Consider the following 18601-nt stretch of genomic DNA (forward strand, 5'->3'; position numbering starts at 1 on the left):
GCCATTTTTAAATATTTTTACACAAACAAAGCCTTTTTTTTCTTTAAACATTGTAATATCCAATAATAAAAACTTTTATACAGTAAAATTATTGCTACATATCTTTAAAAAAAACCCAACTTTCGCTAATTTCACCGGACCACAAGGTATATAACCCCTTAAGGAAGATGATGTGTCGTCTAATTCCATTAGATTATTTAATCTTTTCATCGTATAAAGGCAGCGAATAGATTGGTTTCCCGCATTTTTGAAGGGAAATTTCTTAGACGTCGATGGACGAGCGAGAATGGAGAGTAAAATTTCAAGGCAATCCAACGTTTTGGGCATTTTCGTTCCGTAAGAGAGACAAAAGATATAACGTAGAGGAAAAGGAGAGAGAGAGCTATACCTTACCATATATATATCTTATAATACGTTCACATATGCATTAATCATCTATAAATCCACCAAATTAATCTACCCGTTCACATATGGCAGATTACCTGCAAAATTGACAATTAGCTGCCAATACTGCTTTGAGAGGTTTTTCTGCATAGAAATTATTTTGGTGAAATATTCGGTGTTTTTGGTTTCTTTAATTATTATTAATGAAATGAAGAAAATTCAAGGAGAAGGAATAGCTAATTTAATTTCGCAATTGGCTGCTAATAATAAACAGTTGTTGGAGGAAATCCGTATGCGACGTTTACTGAGGTAGCAAAAAATTATGGCGGCAATGCGCATGGGATATTCTATATTACATTTTATAGTAAGTAATAAGAGGAAAAAACGTTTATGGACACACGTTTTTTTCTGTAAAATGAATCCATAATTAATAATATTTAACAAAAATGTTATTACAATTATATTTACCTGTTTTCTTTGCCGGCATCCATTTTATTCATTTAATTTTTATTCTGATGTTTCTCCTTACATTCGTAATAATAATTATCGATAACACAGAAAACACAGGGTTGTATGTGAAAACGTATCATTATTATCTAGGATTATTTTATAATCTCAGAAATTTGGGTGGGAAATTTTGTATTGGAAATCGCGATTTTTAATTACGGACTTTGAGTTAAGCGCGAAAAAGTAGATCATCTACTTATATGTGAACGTATTATTAGATACACTTTAGGCTATTTTTCCTGAGTTTTTCCTTGAGGTTGCTAATTTCTAGTTAGAAATAACACTGCCTACTTTTTGGCGCTTGTTTGTTGGTGCAAACTTGTAGAAAACATATTTTTGGTGCCTATTTTTTGGCGTTATATTTCCTTGGTACCTACTGCTTGGGGCGTTTTTTGGTCCCAATTTATTTGGCGTTTTTTTCTTTGGTGTTTACTTTTTGGCGCTCTTTTCCCTTTCCTGGCTAGTGCTTGTGCGTACTATAAAGTGCTATCCATTCCGATGTCGGATTTATTGGTATTGCCTTGCGGTAATTTGTGCCGTTGCTGCGGTCCTGGAATCGCTGCGCTTGTGCGGGAGTAGTGCGCGTTGTTGCCACGGTTTGTGTCCGGCGATTACCTACACCGGTCGACCCTTCTTTGTTTTTTTGTAAATTTTGTCTATTTGTATTCTCTGCAAATGTTATACATTTATTTCGATATATAGTATTTCTCTCTCCCTCTCTCTCTCATTCTCTCTCGGGTATCTCCCTCTTTCTTTGTCTGCCCTGAAAGTTTCACTTCTGTTGTGTGTACTACGCTACACGTACTTTTTTTAACTTTCATTCAATAAAATGTTGCCTTTTGCTCGAAAAGCAATGAGTGTTTTGTACGGAATTTGAAATGAATGAAAAATTATTGATAATTGATAGTTCATATTAATATCTTGTCGAAATTGTTAGTTTGCGTTCCAGACATCTCTAATGCTATGATCTCACGCCATGTAATTTATTCCCTCATTTGTTATTCACTTCCAAAATAACACCTCCGAATTACGTATGAATTAGGTATTTCGCCATACAAAGTGAATTACCTCATTTAAAAGTAATTCAGTCTCAATTACCTTGCGATTAGAAAAAAATCGTTGTCTTCTTTAATTATGTCTTATCTAATTGATCGGAAATTTATTGACATCAAGGCGCGTTCATTAAAAGTTGTGGCACTAGAGCATCAACAATGTTTTGTACGTTTGATTGTCAAAGAAAAGTATTGGCAAAGTAGAAAACAAAAAATTAATTCGCCTTGTTTCACTCTGGGCTGACAGTCACATAAACACGGCGAAAGAAAAAAATCAAAACAGGTGAATTACCGATAACACCTTTAATAGATTCGCATTGATTGAATTTTTCTGTCCAATAAAACGAAAATAAAATTCACAAACACTAATTCAATTTTTGATAATGCAAGCAAAATCAGATATTATGAAAAAATATTATGTCGCGAAACTTGTTGAACACCTTAAGAATTATGTTTTCTGAGGAAATGCTCCACTTCTATAAGGAGTAGTTACAACTATTGTAGCAAGAGCATCTTCCAGGAACTGTGAAGTTATAATCTGAAAATTTGTATGAACTGCTGAATATTTTCATAAAATGTCTTATTACAAATACTTTAGGAATAACGCCAATCCTTCTGGGAGACAGACAGTCAGCACCGATGAACTTTCCTTTAAAAATGAATTTCGGATGAATCGACGAATTTTTTATAAATTGTGCGAATTATAAGGTAAAATGAAATTTTAGTTTTAAATTACTTTTGATTTAAAAATAATAAAAATTAAGGAAGAAGAAAGAGATCTACCAAAGTGAATTATAAATGCGTCGTGGAAACAGGGTAAACGCGTATTACGCGTCATTTGAATATAGCATAATATATTTGTATTTTCTATTTCAGTCAAATACAAAAATATAATCTATGCAAATGCGCATATTCAAAATCAATAACAGTACTGCCAACTCAATGAGTTCCAACAATCGATTAATCGTTGGGCAGCATGCCATCCACATGAGATTTCATTTTGACATTTCTACCTTGCTTCGCGTTAAATTAATTGTCACCAACTTCGCATTCATTTACTATTTTCGTTTGTGAAGTTTTCTTCGTTTGTAATTTTTATTTAAACAATAAACTGTGAAAGGTTTGAACAATATTTCCCATAATGCCGCCGACTATCATCAATACGACGACAAATGCCGAAAAGCGACCTGTTAGGCCTGCGGAACGCAAGTGGGTGTAAAAGCAACGTGCCAAAATCTTTAGAAATTGTCCGCATTAATAATACTTTCTTTTATTAGATCTGAACTGATTTGCCGCGTGAAATATGGCAATAGTCTGCCGGACATACCCTTTGACTTGAAATTTCTACAGTACCCGTTTGACAGTAATCGATTTGTGCAATATAATCCAACTTCCTTGGAGCGCAACTATAAATACGAAGTACTTACTGAGCATGACTTGGGTGTGACAATCGACTTAATTAACCGCGATCTATATCAAGCCGACCCATATGCTCAACTTGACCCAGGCGATGAAAAGCTTCTGGAAGAAGATGTGCACACCCCTCATGATTCAATGCGTTCACGCCAGCATTCACGAAGTGTTTCGTGGTTGCGAAAATCGGAATATATTTCGACAGAACAGACGCGCTTCCAACCGCAAAATCTTGAGAATATTGAAGCCAAAGTGGGTTATAATGTTAAGAAGTCGTTGCGCGAGGAAACGCTGTATCTTGATCGTGACGCACAAATCAAGGCTATTGAGAAAACATTTAATGACTCGAAACAAGAAATCAGCAAGCACTACTCTAAACCTAATGTGGTACCTGTGGAGATACTTCCGGTGTATCCAGATTTCAAGAATTGGAAGTATCCATGCGCTCAAGTAATATTCGATAGTGATCCTGCGCCTGCCGGCAAAAACGTACCAGCACAACTGGAAGAGATGTCGCAGGCCATGATTCGTGGTGTAATGGACGAGAGTGGCGAACAGTTTGTTGCTTATTTCCTGCCTACTGAAGAAACTTTAGATAAAAGACGCAACGACTTTGCCGAAAGTATTCTATACAAGGATGATGAAGACTACGAGTACAAGATCGCTCGTGAATATAACTGGAATGTTAAAAGTAAAGCTTCTAAAGGATACGAAGAAAATTACTTTTTTGTTGTGCGCCAAGATGGTGTATTCTATAATGAGTTGGAGACACGTGTACGTCTAAATAAGCGGCGTGTAAAAGCTGGACAACAGCCCAGTAACACTAAATTGGTAAGATTGTACATTGGAAAAATTATATACATATATATGCAAATATTGCTATTTAATTTTTTAGGTTGTTAAACATCGTCCCCTGGACTCCAATGAGCATCGTATGCAGCGCTACCGTGAAAGGCAATTGGAGCCAACCGGTGATGAAGAAGATGAAGAAATGGAAGAAGAGGAAGAGATTGAAACCCCCCCTCAAGTTTCAAATGAGAAAGACAATAATAAAGCCCCTGAAGTCGGTGATGCAGACGAATCTGAAAATGAAAATGCTGAAGCTGCTCAAAGTGCCAGAGATCGCCAATCTCGTTCGCGTTCTAAATCGCATGCAAAATCAAAATCTCGTTCACGTTCAAATTCTGGTTCCGGATCACGTTCAGGTTCAGGTTCTCGTGCTTCCCGTTCTCGTTCGCGCTCCAAATCAGGCAGCCGCAGTCGCAGTGGTTCCCGTTCTACAGCACATTCAGGTTCGCGTTCGCGTTCTCGTTCTGCATCTAAATCACCGTCACGATCTCGCTCAGCCACACCCGCCGGTTCCCATAAATCGGGTTCGCATTCACGATCCGCTTCACGTTCACCATCGCGCTCGGTCAGCCGTTCTCGCTCACGCTCACGCTCCGGCTCCCGATCGCGTTCGCCATCAAAAACACCTGCACGGTCACGGTCTCACTCCGGATCACGTTCGGGCAGCGCGTCAGGTTCACGTTCTGGTTCAGCATCACGTACACCATCACGTTCAGGTAGCGCTACACCGAGCGGTTCCGGCAGCGGCTCGGGCAGTGGCTCAGAAGCCGAAGAATAAATATCTAAAAACTAACAATGAAAAATATGTTTTAAATTAGCGACCTTCTGACAGAGTATGCTATCTGTAAAATTATAATTGATGCAAAATTTTATTGAATAAAAATCAAGCGGACAAAAAATAGATTATTGAAAGCAATATTAAGGTTGGGAGAAATCAATCGATACAACTGAAGGTTGTATCGCGAGGCTGGTGCTTTCCGATGTAGATGAACGAGTGGTGGAGATGGGCATATCTGTAAGTTAAAAAAAGAAGTATAAAATGAACTATTTAAGAAATTGGTTGGCTAGCTTTCCACACCTCTGGAAGAAGAAGTTTCGGACAAATCGCTACGCCAGGAGGCAAAGCTACGCGTCTTCTGAAGCAGATGTGGCATTTTCAAGCCTTTCTCTAACATTATGCGTATGACTTTGGGACCGATGCCATCATCGTTCTCTGCCATGTCGGCCAGTTGATTAAGTGCGCTGGAGTTGCGGTATTCGAGTTCACGCAAGTCTAATTCACGTTCATAGCATGCGATAAACTCTTTACCCAAATTACGTTCTTTTACCCTCTTTAAAGAGTTTTTTACTTCACGCTCGGCGCGCTGTAATTTTATCCTCTGATCGTCAAGTTCCTTTTGCAGTTTCTCCAATATTTCGACATTTTCGACACTGAAAAAAGTAAAAAAAACAAAAACATTTTAAAATTGTACGAAGATCTTTAAAATCTATTTGCTATACTTTTTGCCCGTGGAAATTTCCAATTGGCGTTGCAGGTCTTCGCATACTCTAAGATTTTTGTCATTATCTTTTTCTATTTGTCGATGCTTGCTACGCAGGGCCTTAAGTTGATTCAAAGCTTGGCAATAGTTGGATTGCAATTCTTTCATTTCTTCCAAAACTTGGTCTGAGGCGATATAAACACAAATTTATTCAGAAATCTATTTGTCCTAAGAGTTCGGTAACGAAGTTGTTTAAAGTTAAAATATTTTTTTATTGCACTTTATAGAACCGTCATTTTGATGGATGATCTTTTGTCATTCTTCAAGCTGAGCCATTATTCTGTCAGTGTAAAGTTCTATACATTCAAAGTATTTCGGAGGCTCGTATTAAATATTCCAGTACTCCATTTAGAGAGTTTTGCAATTAGCGAAACCAAGGATACTCTGAGAGCGTAAATATTTTGGAATACTATTGGTTGAAAAACTGAACCAGACACAAATGCACCTAGCATTTACGGAAGTAATGCACCTCCTATTGAACTTTTTACTCTAAGACATTCAGGTTTCAGGCGTATAGTCATACGACCAGGAGGTTTCTAAACTACGCTGCGCTTGTCTGGTCACGCCACTTCCCAGGCACGTCAAGAGATGCCTCTTCAACTACTCCGACGAGATCCAGGACAAAACAGACCGACAATTACTGGACCGAACAGTGTTTAAACAGACAACAACATTCATCGGGAGACACTTACCACCTTCTTAAGCTCCCGACCCCCGAATGCCGTAATCGGAGTCCAAGCACCACTCACAGCAGATGAAGAGCTCCAGACACCCCGAGAGAGCCGCGTAACCTTGGCACAACTACGTTCTAGATATTCTAGCAGGTTAAACTCCTACTTGCCCAAAATTGACCCAGACATACCAAACGTATGTCCAGCATACGAATGCACAACACACGACACTACCGACCTTTTTACATGCACCTTCAAACCCATTCATCTAACACCCCTCTCCCTCTGTACCCAACCTGTCGAAACAGCAAGTTTCCTAGACCAAGACGACCGGTAATTTTCATTGCACTGACAGGGTTCACTGTGCTGCTACAACAACAACGAGGAGTTTTCTGGACCTAGCGACGCTATTCGGCTTACACCGATATTGCCGTTGAGCTTAGTTAATGGCCTTTCATGAATCTTTGAAATGTACGACCAAGAGTAGTTACAAAACTACAGCAAATATAGCCAAATAACTTCGAAAGCATTTCCCTATGTCTCAAGAAACTGTGTAACTGTAGTGATTTGAAGTAGATCCTTACAAACGGTCTCTACACAGTTCGCTTGCTCTTTGCCTGGCTCGGGTCGTGTCACAGCATATCAGACGAGTTTGCCAAAAAGGTCACCTCTGTTGCATGGTAAGGATTAGGAATGCCCATAGCGGGTATACGATTTAAATAGATCTCGCTATAATAACTATATTAGCAACATGGAGTTAAACATTAAAGCAAATCCCAAAACCTTCTGGAAATACATAAAATCTAGAAGGATTAGTGCTGGTGTTCCCAGTGGTATCTTTTCCGATAATAGTCAAGCGAAGCCCAAGTTAAGCGGCAAACTTATTTGCTGAGATTTTTAAATCTAATTTTGTTGACGAAGAACTTGATCCTCCGTGCAACTTTTCTTCTGACTTAGTTTAGCCCTAAACTTTGGAGCTCTTTGCTTCTCTGCTGAGGATATTAGTAATGCTCATCCTCTCAAGCTGATGCTGATGTGACTGTCAGCAGTTTTGATAAAAAATTATCAGACCTTGGTCTATCCTCCGAAAATTATTTTCAACAAATCTTTATCGTCGGAATGTTTCTTTGACGCATGGAAGTCTCTTTCATTGCGCCCTTCTTTAAGAGTGGCAATAAAAATGGCGTTAGAAATTATAGGCCGGTCAATGCTAAGCTGAGCTTTTCGCTTAAATCTTTAACCCTTTCGCTACATCTTTTTATTACGCCATCCAAAAAATCCAAATTTTTGTCTGAGTATTTATTTTAGGACCAATAACAATACAAATAAATTTTTTTTTTTTAATTTTTTTTTGTTAAGTGCTTTTTTTTTAATGTTGCCATATGGCAACAAATGTTTTGTATGGTAAAGAAAAACAGTTTATTTTTGGTTTTTGCATAAAGGTTCGTACATTTATTAAAATTTGGTTTGACATCAAAATATCAATTTATTTATAAATCAAGATTTCTAAACTAAAGTTCCAACAAAAACAAAATATTTAAAATAAAAAAATCCATTCAATACTATAAATATACACGTACATACATATAAAAAAGTGAACAAGGATATAAACTAAAAACATAAAATATTAGCATAAAAAGTATTATAGAAAACTATAGCTATAAAAATTACTTAAAATAATACAAAGGAAAGAAGTATCTTACCAAGAATTTAGTCGCTGCAGTGATAATCCTTAAAGCAATCGCGATCTCCGTTGGGTAGACACAAGTGAACCGAACACTTTGAACATTTGTATCTGGAAAATCCTGAGCATCCTTTTAATTTGCATCTGTTTTTTTTCGCAGTGTACTCCACCCAATGTTGATTTCCATCATATCGGACAGAAACTGATGGTGCTGTTTCATATCTCTTTCGAGAAGTTGATGGGCTGTCGATGTTTTCATTGCAAGAGGCTTTTGGCCGTCCAAGTGTGCGAGAAAATTCGTCCTTATTTGCTTGCGCTAGCAGACCATCAGCAATGTCGTTGCGGAACTCAAGCAGATCCATGTGTTTCTGCTTTTGACCTTCATTATTACCCTCATGATCCTTCCTGTACTCCAGCCATAAGTTGCATATGGCCAGGTCAACAAAGTGGTCAAATATTTTAAGTGTCCATTTTCTTGACCGTATCGATATTCCATACAATGAAAGGAAGTCTATTTTATCAACTCCTCCCATATTCTTGTTGTACACAGCCACAATGTAGGGCTGAGTTATTTCAACTTTCGTCTTTTTTTCAACTAAAAATCTTTGCACATTTTTAAGCGGCTCTTCGCCATATATTGATGAAATCAATTGGAAAAACATCTCCATCAAGCCATCTTATGACATAAAGATTGTCCTCCCATTCGATGTGGTAATTAAAACTACCTCTACCTTCCTTTTTTAGTTCCTTTTTAGATTGCAAAGACACTTTACTACACCTATTTCCTCTAATTGTACCCGTAGCCCAAATACCTTTTTTCTGTAAGTACAGTATCAAATTAAGTGTAGAAAAAAAGTTGTCAAAAAATAGCTTGAAGTTTTTGTTTTCGGGAATAGTTCTTGTGAGATGAACTACAATATCGGAGCAAAACCCTAGTTTTGGTTTATAGGCATGTATTGTCTAAGGACAGTCTTTCCTTTGAAAGGTACCATCATTTCATCCACACAAAGATTCTCTTCTTTGGGGATAGTATACAAATTTTTAGTAAAGATATTTATTAATGGACGAATCCTGAAAAGTTTGTCATTGCCTGGACCACTTGTTGTGAACTTCAAGTTGTTTCGCAAGGAATGAAATCTATTCTTTGTCATATTTTGACGAAATGCCGGAATATCTGTGGGCGCTGTCCAGTACATAGACAATCTGAAATAACCAATTGTCCCAATCATAACCTCCAAAGCAAGAAACTTAAAAAATTCTTCTTTCGTTAAGTTAAATGATCGACCGTATTTTAAAAGAGAGGCTTGGTTTGTCGACTGCACTACTTCTTCAAAAAAATTCTACAGTAAAATATTCCAAAACGTACTGCACTGGAAGTTTTACAGCGTTACTTGAATAACACTCAGAAAACTCAGCTTGAGGAGGAGCCCACGAAGTCTTTTTCCATCGAAATTCATTAACTTGTTTTGGTTGATAGTTCGAAGTACCAGCTTTTGAGCTAGAGCCATTTTCATCCAAAACTACAATAGTTCGTCATTACATTCCCCGTTGATATTTGTAACGCTTATATGTATATATCATACGGACCTTGACGACTAAGCTCCTCCATCACAAAAGTTTTATTATTGTCAAATGCCTCAAATAAATCCTCTAATATTTCTTCCGATTCCGAATTCTCAAGGTCTGAGAGATCTGAGTCCTCGATATTCTATAAAATCTTTTCTATAACACTGTCGCTAATTTTTCTTGCCATATTTGAAAATAATATTCCGCAAACAACACGTCTCTCTGCTACCAGTTTCAATCGCAAATAAACTTATTCTGCAATCTAATGCAAGTTAACACCTTACGAGAAATTTGTTGCCATATGTTAGTTGCCATATTAGTTTTAAAAATTAGCACAGCTTTTAAAGCTGCGAGCGAAAAACTATTTATATGCCAAATGACAGAGTGAACATTTTTCTATAAACTTTATTCAAAAATTGTTGAAAACATTTGCCCAAAATGCCTCAAAAATCTAAAAATGCAAAATACAAATTTCAGAGTGAAGTGCTATATGCCAGAAGGCTTTCTTTAAAAGTGCTGTATTACCGATATATAATAGGCGTTTATTATTTATTTTATTTCTGTTTAACCATTAAACTTCAATTTTTGAAAATATGTAACAAAAAAGTTGATATTTTTTACAAGAGAGTGTTGACGGCCTTTTAAAGTTTACTGTTGCCATATGGCAACAATATCGCGAAAGAGTTAATTTGCCTGCATCAGCATGGTTTTGTTGCTAACAGATATACTGTGATTAATTCTTTCTCCCCTGGTTTCCAGGTCGACTGTATTTACACTAACTTTTCGAAATAAAAAAATTAGCTTGTTTGGGTTTTTATTCTGCATTTCTGCAATGGATAAACTCTTAATTGAGTAATAGACGTTGTGTTGTAACGATCGAGGGTATTTCATCTACTCCCTTTGCTGGGATCGCTTGGGACCGCTTTTATTTGCTTATCATTTGCTAAATATTTGCTTCATGCTGATGACCTTAAGATCTTTTTAGCGATCACAACTCAAGAAGATGACATTAAAATGCAAGCCAATGTCGATAGGATTTACTTGTGGTGCCAAAATTCACGTCTTTCGCTGAACTTATCTAAGTGCTTTCAAATATCTTACTCGAAAACATCTAACATTTTGTGCACTAAGTATAGTATCTCGACATGTGACCTGCTGGGTGTTAGAGAGTTTAAGGACTTTGGCGTTATCTTTGATAACAAATTTTCTTTTAATAACTATTATATGTACATATATAAATTATATTACTTCAAAATCTTTCTCGATGTTGGTCTTCGTCAGACGTAACACCACTAAGTTCTCTGATCCCTATACCATTAAGTTACTCTATACATCTTTTGTTAGATCTCATTTAGAATATGCTGTTTTTATTTGGAGAGCTTGTAGTCAGCAAGCTACTGAATTTTATTGATCCCATGCCATCATATTGTAATATGAGTCATTGATTGTCCCTACTTGTTGAAACGGACTCGATTTAATGTTCCCCAGCGATCTCTTAGGAACTTCTACCCTTTTTATGGGGGAAACTTTAAAACTAAGTATGCCAATAAACACCATTCATATTAATGTGTTCTCGATTTTTCGCTTTCAAGAGTAGCATTTTTAAATATCTTGAATTCTGTGTTATAGTTGCTTTTAAATAATGTATGTAATATATCAATAGTTTAATCTAAGCAACTTTTGTATCATAGTCTGTAAGGATTTTAATTCATAGACTTAAATAAAAAAATAAAGATGGAAACTCATTAGTCGTGCTCGGCAGCACAAAATTGTAATATTAATACATATTTCCAATTTTTGCAAGTGGGCGCTGGTTGGCGCCGAAACATTATCCATCACTCAAAAATTGAGAGAGCAAAGTGACAGCTCAATAGAGGAGAGACGCTCATTTTGTGCTGAAGCCTGTTAAAAAAAGCATATGGAATCTATTCGAGGCACGTAACAAAATCGGAAGTAATACATCGCTTACAAAAGTTAGCAACCCTGTTGCAAATGCTAAGCTGATACTTTTCGATGTGCGGCACTTATTTTGCATAGACAGAGAATTTGAATACATACATATATGTAAATAAAAATAATGGAGTTTTCTATAAATATTTAATTTCGATATTTATAATAGTAGACAATTGTTACAAATTATCACATTTTGATTTTCATGTACCCAAAAAATTTCACAAAGTAGGAGAAAGTGAGAGAAAAAAATTATTTTATTTATTTTAATTTCATTTCGAGGGAAAGCTGCAAGTTTTTACTAGATAAATATTTACTTGTAAGAAATTGCAAGTGAGAAAAACAGCTGATCTTCTTCTTCTTCTTAATTGGCGCGATAACCGCTTACGCGATTTTGGCCGAGTTTAACAAAGCACGCCAGTTGTTTCTTGAAGGCAAGTCCTTCTCCACCTGATCTTTCTAACGCAGAGGAGGCCTTCAAAGGGAAAAATATCAAAAAAAGTACATGAACACAAAACCAGTAACAATTTGCAAGTTTGCCGAACAGCTGATTAAATTGTTGGCAGGAAAAATTACAAAAATTAAAATTTTTTTCACTTGAGCTACCTCGTATTAAATAAAAAAAAGCAAATAAAATGCAAAATTATTTCTTCCACTTCATCATCGCTGTTTTGCAATTCGCCATTTTAATTCGTGTTTACTTTTACTTTGCGATCAGCTGTTTTCCTTACCTTCAATTTCTTTCAAGTAAAAATTTATCCAATAAAAACTTGCAATTTCCCCGCAAAATGGAATGACATTTTGCTCTCTCACTTTCCACTACTGTGCAACTGTTTTGGATACATGAACACCAAAACGTGATAATTTGTAACAATTGTTACAAACTATTTACTTCATGAACAGACCTGAAGTATGAAATAATGGGCAATGAGCAAAATATTTTGCTGTCGGTAGTTTGGTAAAATTCAAATATGGTTAAAAGCTTTATATAGTCTGATTAACACGTTCCCGCCGGCGCTGTTATTCATGGTCTTCGCCCACAGACGGCAATGTTTAAGTCTTTTCGCTCTATCGGAAGCGATTGCAGGTCATAAAACGAAATTTTTTCATAAGGGTAGTCGTTTGTGGCATCTCATCTCATAGGTACCGTTTAATAAAGTACCATTGGTAGTACGCGCTGCCTAAAGACGCAATCTTGTGCGGGCCACCGCTGGTACACGCCGCCTCATGAAGCAATCTTGTGCGAGCCACCGCTGGTACGCGCCGGAGTGAACGTGTTAAATGTTATGAAAATTGTAACAGTAATATGTTAGATAAAAAAATTAAGTTCCAATTCAAATTTTCATTTCGTTTTCCGAACGACGCGGATTTGGCCAGGGGCAACACTTAAGCAGTATTATGCAAAAAACTTTATTTGGAATGTTAGTTAGATGGATATATGTATGGATTAAGATTTGTAATTCGACCCCTGCTTCACAATACCTCAGCCAGACTCCATTCTTTCAATAAATCTAGAATGGCAATGGGTTTGGTTGAGCGCGTGTGCCTATTTTCTCTATGTAAATGTTTTGCAAAAACGTTCAAAATGCCTACGTTATAGCTATACAAAAGCTAACTTTTCCAAATGACACGGCACTGCATCCTACATCGTAGTCTCACTGTACATTACATGAGATATTCGCGTTCGAAGCCACTTATCGGCAATTAATATATGTACATTCAATTCCTGTGTTCTAAATATCACCTATTGAATAATTCTGATTCAGATTTCTGTATTTTCCACTCACCTTCATCTACTTTCTTATTTAAATTTCTTCGATAGGAATCATTCGAATTATTGAGCAACATCAAAGTATTTTCCATTGCTTTAATATCCTCTTCCGCTTTGATTACCTTTTCGTTCAAGTTATTACCCTCATCCAATAGCATTTGCTTCTCTTGCGCTGCTTCCACCTTCAATTGTGTAGCCGTAACCAAGGTGCCGTCCTCATTGATACCCATTAGCTTGGAGGTCAATTCGAAGCGTGCCCGTATCACATCAATGTGTTTCGTACGTTCTCCGATATCCGCCAACAAAGTGCTTCTCTCATCATTCAAATGTTTACGCTTCAGATTTAATAAATCCATTTGACTTTTTATCTCCACCAAACGATCCTTCATTGTCCGATTTAATTGCAACCGGTGTTTACCCAAATGATAGGTATTCGTTTGGCATGCAACTATTTCATTATCGAACTCTTTTATGCGCATCTTCAAAAGGCTCAACTCGACTATCTTCTGTTGATTCTTATTCTTCTCGATGTTGAGACGTTTAACACCACCCTCGCAGTACATTTGCGCTTCTTTGATATCGAAAAGCTGCAAATCAAAATTAAATGTAAAATTTTTATTTTTGTCTTGAGGTAATCCATTAAACTCTCACCATGGTTTGCAAATTCTTGTGATCGGCATTGTAAACATCGGTTAAGCTACGCATGTTGTGATCCAGTTTTTTGTTCTGTGATTCCGTGGCTTGCAATCGTCTCTGTAGTAAATTATTTTGAGTCTCCAACTTAGCCAAATATTTCTCTGTCTCCTCCTCTTCCATCGGATCAAACTCCCCACCTTGCAATACAATAATTTTCCTTTCCATTTGCAGACATTTAAACGACTAAACAAATGATTTGGAGCATAGTTAAAAGAAAACGGGTGCTGTAACTGAACATTCAATTAAAAAGTAATGCAATACGCACGGCTTCGTAGTACACTTCAGTTAAGCGGTTGAGCTCCTTTTCCATTTTTTTCGTGTTTCGGATGACACTAGCGGTGCTTGCTGACAAACCGTTGTTAGAAATCTAAAATGATATTGAAATTTGAAAACTATTGGGTTAGGTTAGACGAATAGTGCATTGAACCCATTGGAAAGCGGAAGAAAGACCTGTCCAATCATATTCCCACATATCGCTAAGGTATTCCGATAGGCGTATTGAATCAACCTCCACATCCGGGAAGAAATGATTACTTAGAAATCTAAAGCGCTTTATTCAAAATAATGCAGAGTTTTCGCACGGGAAGTTTATCATTTTTAGGGGATAAGAAATTCATCTGCAGAACGATGGCGTCGAATGAGTATATCAAAACCCCAAAGGGTTCAACCTATATAGGTCCACATTTTTTTTGTTGGTCAAATTTCATATTTGTAACTAAGGTTGTTTCAGAAATCAGAAATAATGGTTAAAGTATCAACCTTGAACACATGAAATAAAACTTTAAGAGAAAATTTTTCGTTAAACATTTTAACCCACTACTGCCTTTCATAGTGGGTCTTATTGACCCTAAATTGTACCTAAAATGTTATATTAAAAAAGAAAAGAAACACATTTTCACAATAGACCTTAATTCTACTCCTACTTACAGCTCGTATAGACAACATTTTAATCCTTTACAACTAACGTTCCCCCACCCCGCCCGTAAGACTTAATCATTAATAAATTCGACGAACAGTTTTAGGATGTTGCTTAGTAAGGCATTAGACCGGCAGATGTTTTTAGTAAGGCACTAGACCGACGAAGACTAGTAGCTAGTGTTAAGTGACTCCGAATCTGACAGTCATACGGTCAATTATCCAGTGCCTCAATAGTATTTATTACTATTATTATTATTACTCAATAATCGTATTTTGACTTTTGAGAGTTGTTGTTCTTGTAGCAACATACTTAACCCTGTCAGTGTATTGTTTCGACAGGTTGGGTCCAGAGGGTGTTAGATGAGTGGGTTTGAAGGGGCATGTGAAAAGGTGGTTAGTGTCGTGTGGGGTGCCTTCACATTCCGTACTTCACTTTTGAGAGTCTTTGAGATTGCCTTAATTTTCGCTCGTCAGACTAATGAACTAATTTAGTACCTCGTCTAGCGCTTTCTTCAGCTTGTGAGTATATGAATTCAATTCATCAAATTCTCTCTCAGACTTTTCGGGTGCCTTGGTAATAGCTTGTGAAAGTTTGAGCTGAATTATTGTACAGCTTTTTGATAGTCCGTTAGATAACAAGGCTTTCAAAGTTACGTATGTTTATTTAGTTAAATAACAAAGTGAATCAAGAGCATTACAATAGTAACAAAAAGGGAACGATAAAGAAAAAAAAAAAAACAAAATAACAGTACATAATAAACTCAATATATTAATATAGCTTTGCAATTTAATCCATATATGTATAACAGAGAGAAGGATGATCTGTATAGTGAGGCAGAAAATCGATTAAATATAACTGAAGGATGAGGAGACGTCTCAACATATTTTATGTAAGTCTCCAGGCCTTGCTGGATCTATACCGATTTTCCGCAATAAATTTATGTGCTCCTATTTCTGTTAGGAGTGCGGCAACCAAGAACCTTTTGGCCTTCAGTAGGGAGTCTGAAGGTGGCTTGGATATGGGGAGCTTTAAATACAAAAGAGCTTTGGACTCTCTTTGGATTAATCAATATCCGAACCGTTTATTATCTTACACCCTCAGATTTTGGTAAATTATAATGTTTTACTTACTTCCAAACTTTTACTTTCATCCTTTAAATCTTGCAATTGTTGCTGACTCCGATAGACCAAGCTATTAAAACGGATTTTGTCCTTATTTATTTCATTCTGCGCCTTCTCTTCTGTATCATTCATCTCTTCTAACATTTGCAGCCGCTGTTCAGCACTCATATGCTTATTCGCCGTATGGTTCAAACGACTTTCCAGCTTCAGAAGTAATGATTTGAAATCCTCCAACACTTTATTACGCTTATCTTTTTCTTTAGACATTTTGCGGTTTTCCATACGTTGCTGTTGAACTTTATTTGAAAGATTTTGTAGATCTCTCTGCAGTAGTTCCACCTTTGAGAAAGAGAAGTGAAAAAGTATTTATATAATTTACCGTTTACCGTTAATTCTATTGAAGTACAAACCTCAGCTTCTTTTAAAATAGTCATATCTATGAATTTTTGAATTTGTTCTTTAACCTCCGAGGTTTCCTCATTCAATACAGATATGGTACGTTCCACTTCACGATTATTATGGATAATATTATCCAATTTTTCATCACAACGTTTACTCTCTTTTAACATTCGTTCTGCCTCGCGCTCCAAATAGTACAGCTCATCCTCATTGCTCTCTATCTCGCGTTCTCGCTGCAACATTTGTTTCACAGCCAGCTTCCAGGTATCTATCATTTGGCGACGTTCTAAATGTGCTGCGCGATATAGTGTAGCCGTAGATTCAATATTCTGTTCGAGTGATTTTTGTTCATCATATAATTTCACCAAATCCTTGCGCAGCTTCTCCACCTCGTTATGCAGAAACTGGCGACGTGCGTCCTTCTGCCGAGCCAGCACTTCGTCTTCTTTAAAGTACTTATCAATCAATTTGTATCCCTTGTTGGTGTCCTCCATGGCGTCGCGCCACTCCAATAGCACCGTTTTGGCCCACTTGACGCGCGAAGTCAAATCGTCGATTGCATTTTTGCGTCTACACAGCTCCTCTGGAAAAGAAAGTGGTGGAAAAGAAGGAGCATAAACGGTTTTAAAAAAGTTTTCCATAACATTGTCGATGTATCTTACTCTCTGTAGTACTCAGATACTCAGTGTAGCTTTCAGTCTCCTTATTTATACGTTTAATGTCGGTTTTCAGTTTCGATTGCACTCGTTCGGCTACTTTGAAGAGGTGTACCTCAGTATGAACTTCAGTTTGATGGGCTTGCAGGAGTTTCTGCAATCACAATATATGCAAAGATGTGTAAAGTGCATGCTAATGCATTTGAAGGCATTCTTACCATATTCTGATTCATGCACATTTCAGCATTTTTTGAATGCTGCAGCAATTTCTCCAAACGATCTTCGGATTGTATATTGGATTCCAACAACTGTATCTTCTCTTCAACCATCTGCTCCATTTCGGCTAGTATACACAAATTTTCTTTACTGGCCATGGGTATCTCCGAATTGGGGTCCCAACCCATGGCCAACATTGCCTTTTGTATTATTTCTTCTTGTACTGTATGAGGTTCCTCCGTAGGCGCCATTGCTCTTCTCTGGGATTGAACTTACAATACTTTACAATACAAATAATAATTATTTTATTTTTATGAGTACTCAATAGAAATATAAGTGAAGAAAGTTTTAATTTTGCTTCAAACGTTGACTATCAAAACTTGAATAAGTTTGAAAATGAAATCAATTCTGAGTCGATTCATGTTTTCATTGCGTCTCTACGTTTTATCAATAACATGCTATGTCACTCGTATAGCAACATGTTTTGTAACCGCACACAAATATTTGGATGTATCAATAAAGCAACCCCAATTTGCATACTCTCACAGTCGCTTGTGATTTCAAAGTGTTAGGGGTCAACACAAACAAAAACCAGAAGAGCACGCAACAAGGGGTGGTAAAGGCATAAAATATGCAACTTAGAAAAATATTGGTAAACAAATATAAATCAAGATTGGATCAAAAGGTCTTTCTAAATAAGAACCGTTTCATTTGTCACCATGTCTCCTTTTTAACTCGATACAGTTTCTCGATACACCCAATGTTTCTCCAATTTTTTCACGTCTTTCAAATAATGCATGTAATTGTTCTCTAGTCCCTAATAATATGCGTTTGTTCTATCAATAACCTGTACATTCGAACTAATTCACTTATTGTCGAGAAATTTCCTCGAATTAGAAACAAGAAGTAGTCAATGGGGGCTTTATCTAAGGCAGTAATTTGGAACCTCATTCATCCAATTTTGCCATTGAGGCAGGGGGCTTGTACACTGTACCTATGTGGTGGCCATTGAAGTGTTTGAAAGAAGACTCCGCAAGCATGAGCGTTTGTGTCGCTAATGTAACGATCATTAGCAGAAGATTTTCGATTAGTTTGAGGGCCACGACAACTTCTATAGAAGCTACAAGAATGAAGACTGGTCAGATACCTTAAGGTACATGCTTTGTAAATGCCACACACTCTGCAGGAGAAGACGAAAATAAAAGG

General features: G+C 36.8%; 2 protein-coding genes across 2 annotated transcripts; one reads left to right on the top strand and one right to left on the bottom strand.

Moving 5' to 3' along the window:
* Positions 1–2937: 2937 nt before the first annotated feature.
* Positions 2938–5106, top strand: LOC129249791 (RNA polymerase II-associated factor 1 homolog). The gene is made up of 3 exons (XM_054889433.1): positions 2938–3152; positions 3221–4187; positions 4252–5106. The coding sequence occupies exons 1-3, from the start codon at positions 3085–3087 to the stop codon at positions 4981–4983; spliced, it is 1767 nt and encodes a 588-aa protein (XP_054745408.1). The 5' UTR covers positions 2938–3084; the 3' UTR covers positions 4984–5106.
* On the bottom strand, positions 5031–17765 carry LOC129249785 (coiled-coil domain-containing protein 39). Its single transcript, XM_054889421.1, has 10 exons — positions 17398–17765; positions 17186–17333; positions 16535–17106; positions 16134–16463; positions 14350–14451; positions 14040–14267; positions 13405–13975; positions 5706–5871; positions 5284–5636; positions 5031–5218 (listed from the first exon to the last, which is right to left on the bottom strand). Exons 1-10 carry the CDS (start codon positions 17644–17646, stop codon positions 5124–5126), a joined length of 2814 nt encoding a protein of 937 aa, XP_054745396.1. The 5' UTR covers positions 17647–17765; the 3' UTR covers positions 5031–5123.
* Positions 17766–18601: the final 836 nt, after the last annotated feature.

This window comes from Anastrepha obliqua, chromosome 1 (genome assembly GCF_027943255.1).
Source record: "Anastrepha obliqua isolate idAnaObli1 chromosome 1, idAnaObli1_1.0, whole genome shotgun sequence".
NCBI classification, from domain to species: domain Eukaryota; kingdom Metazoa; phylum Arthropoda; class Insecta; order Diptera; family Tephritidae; genus Anastrepha; species Anastrepha obliqua.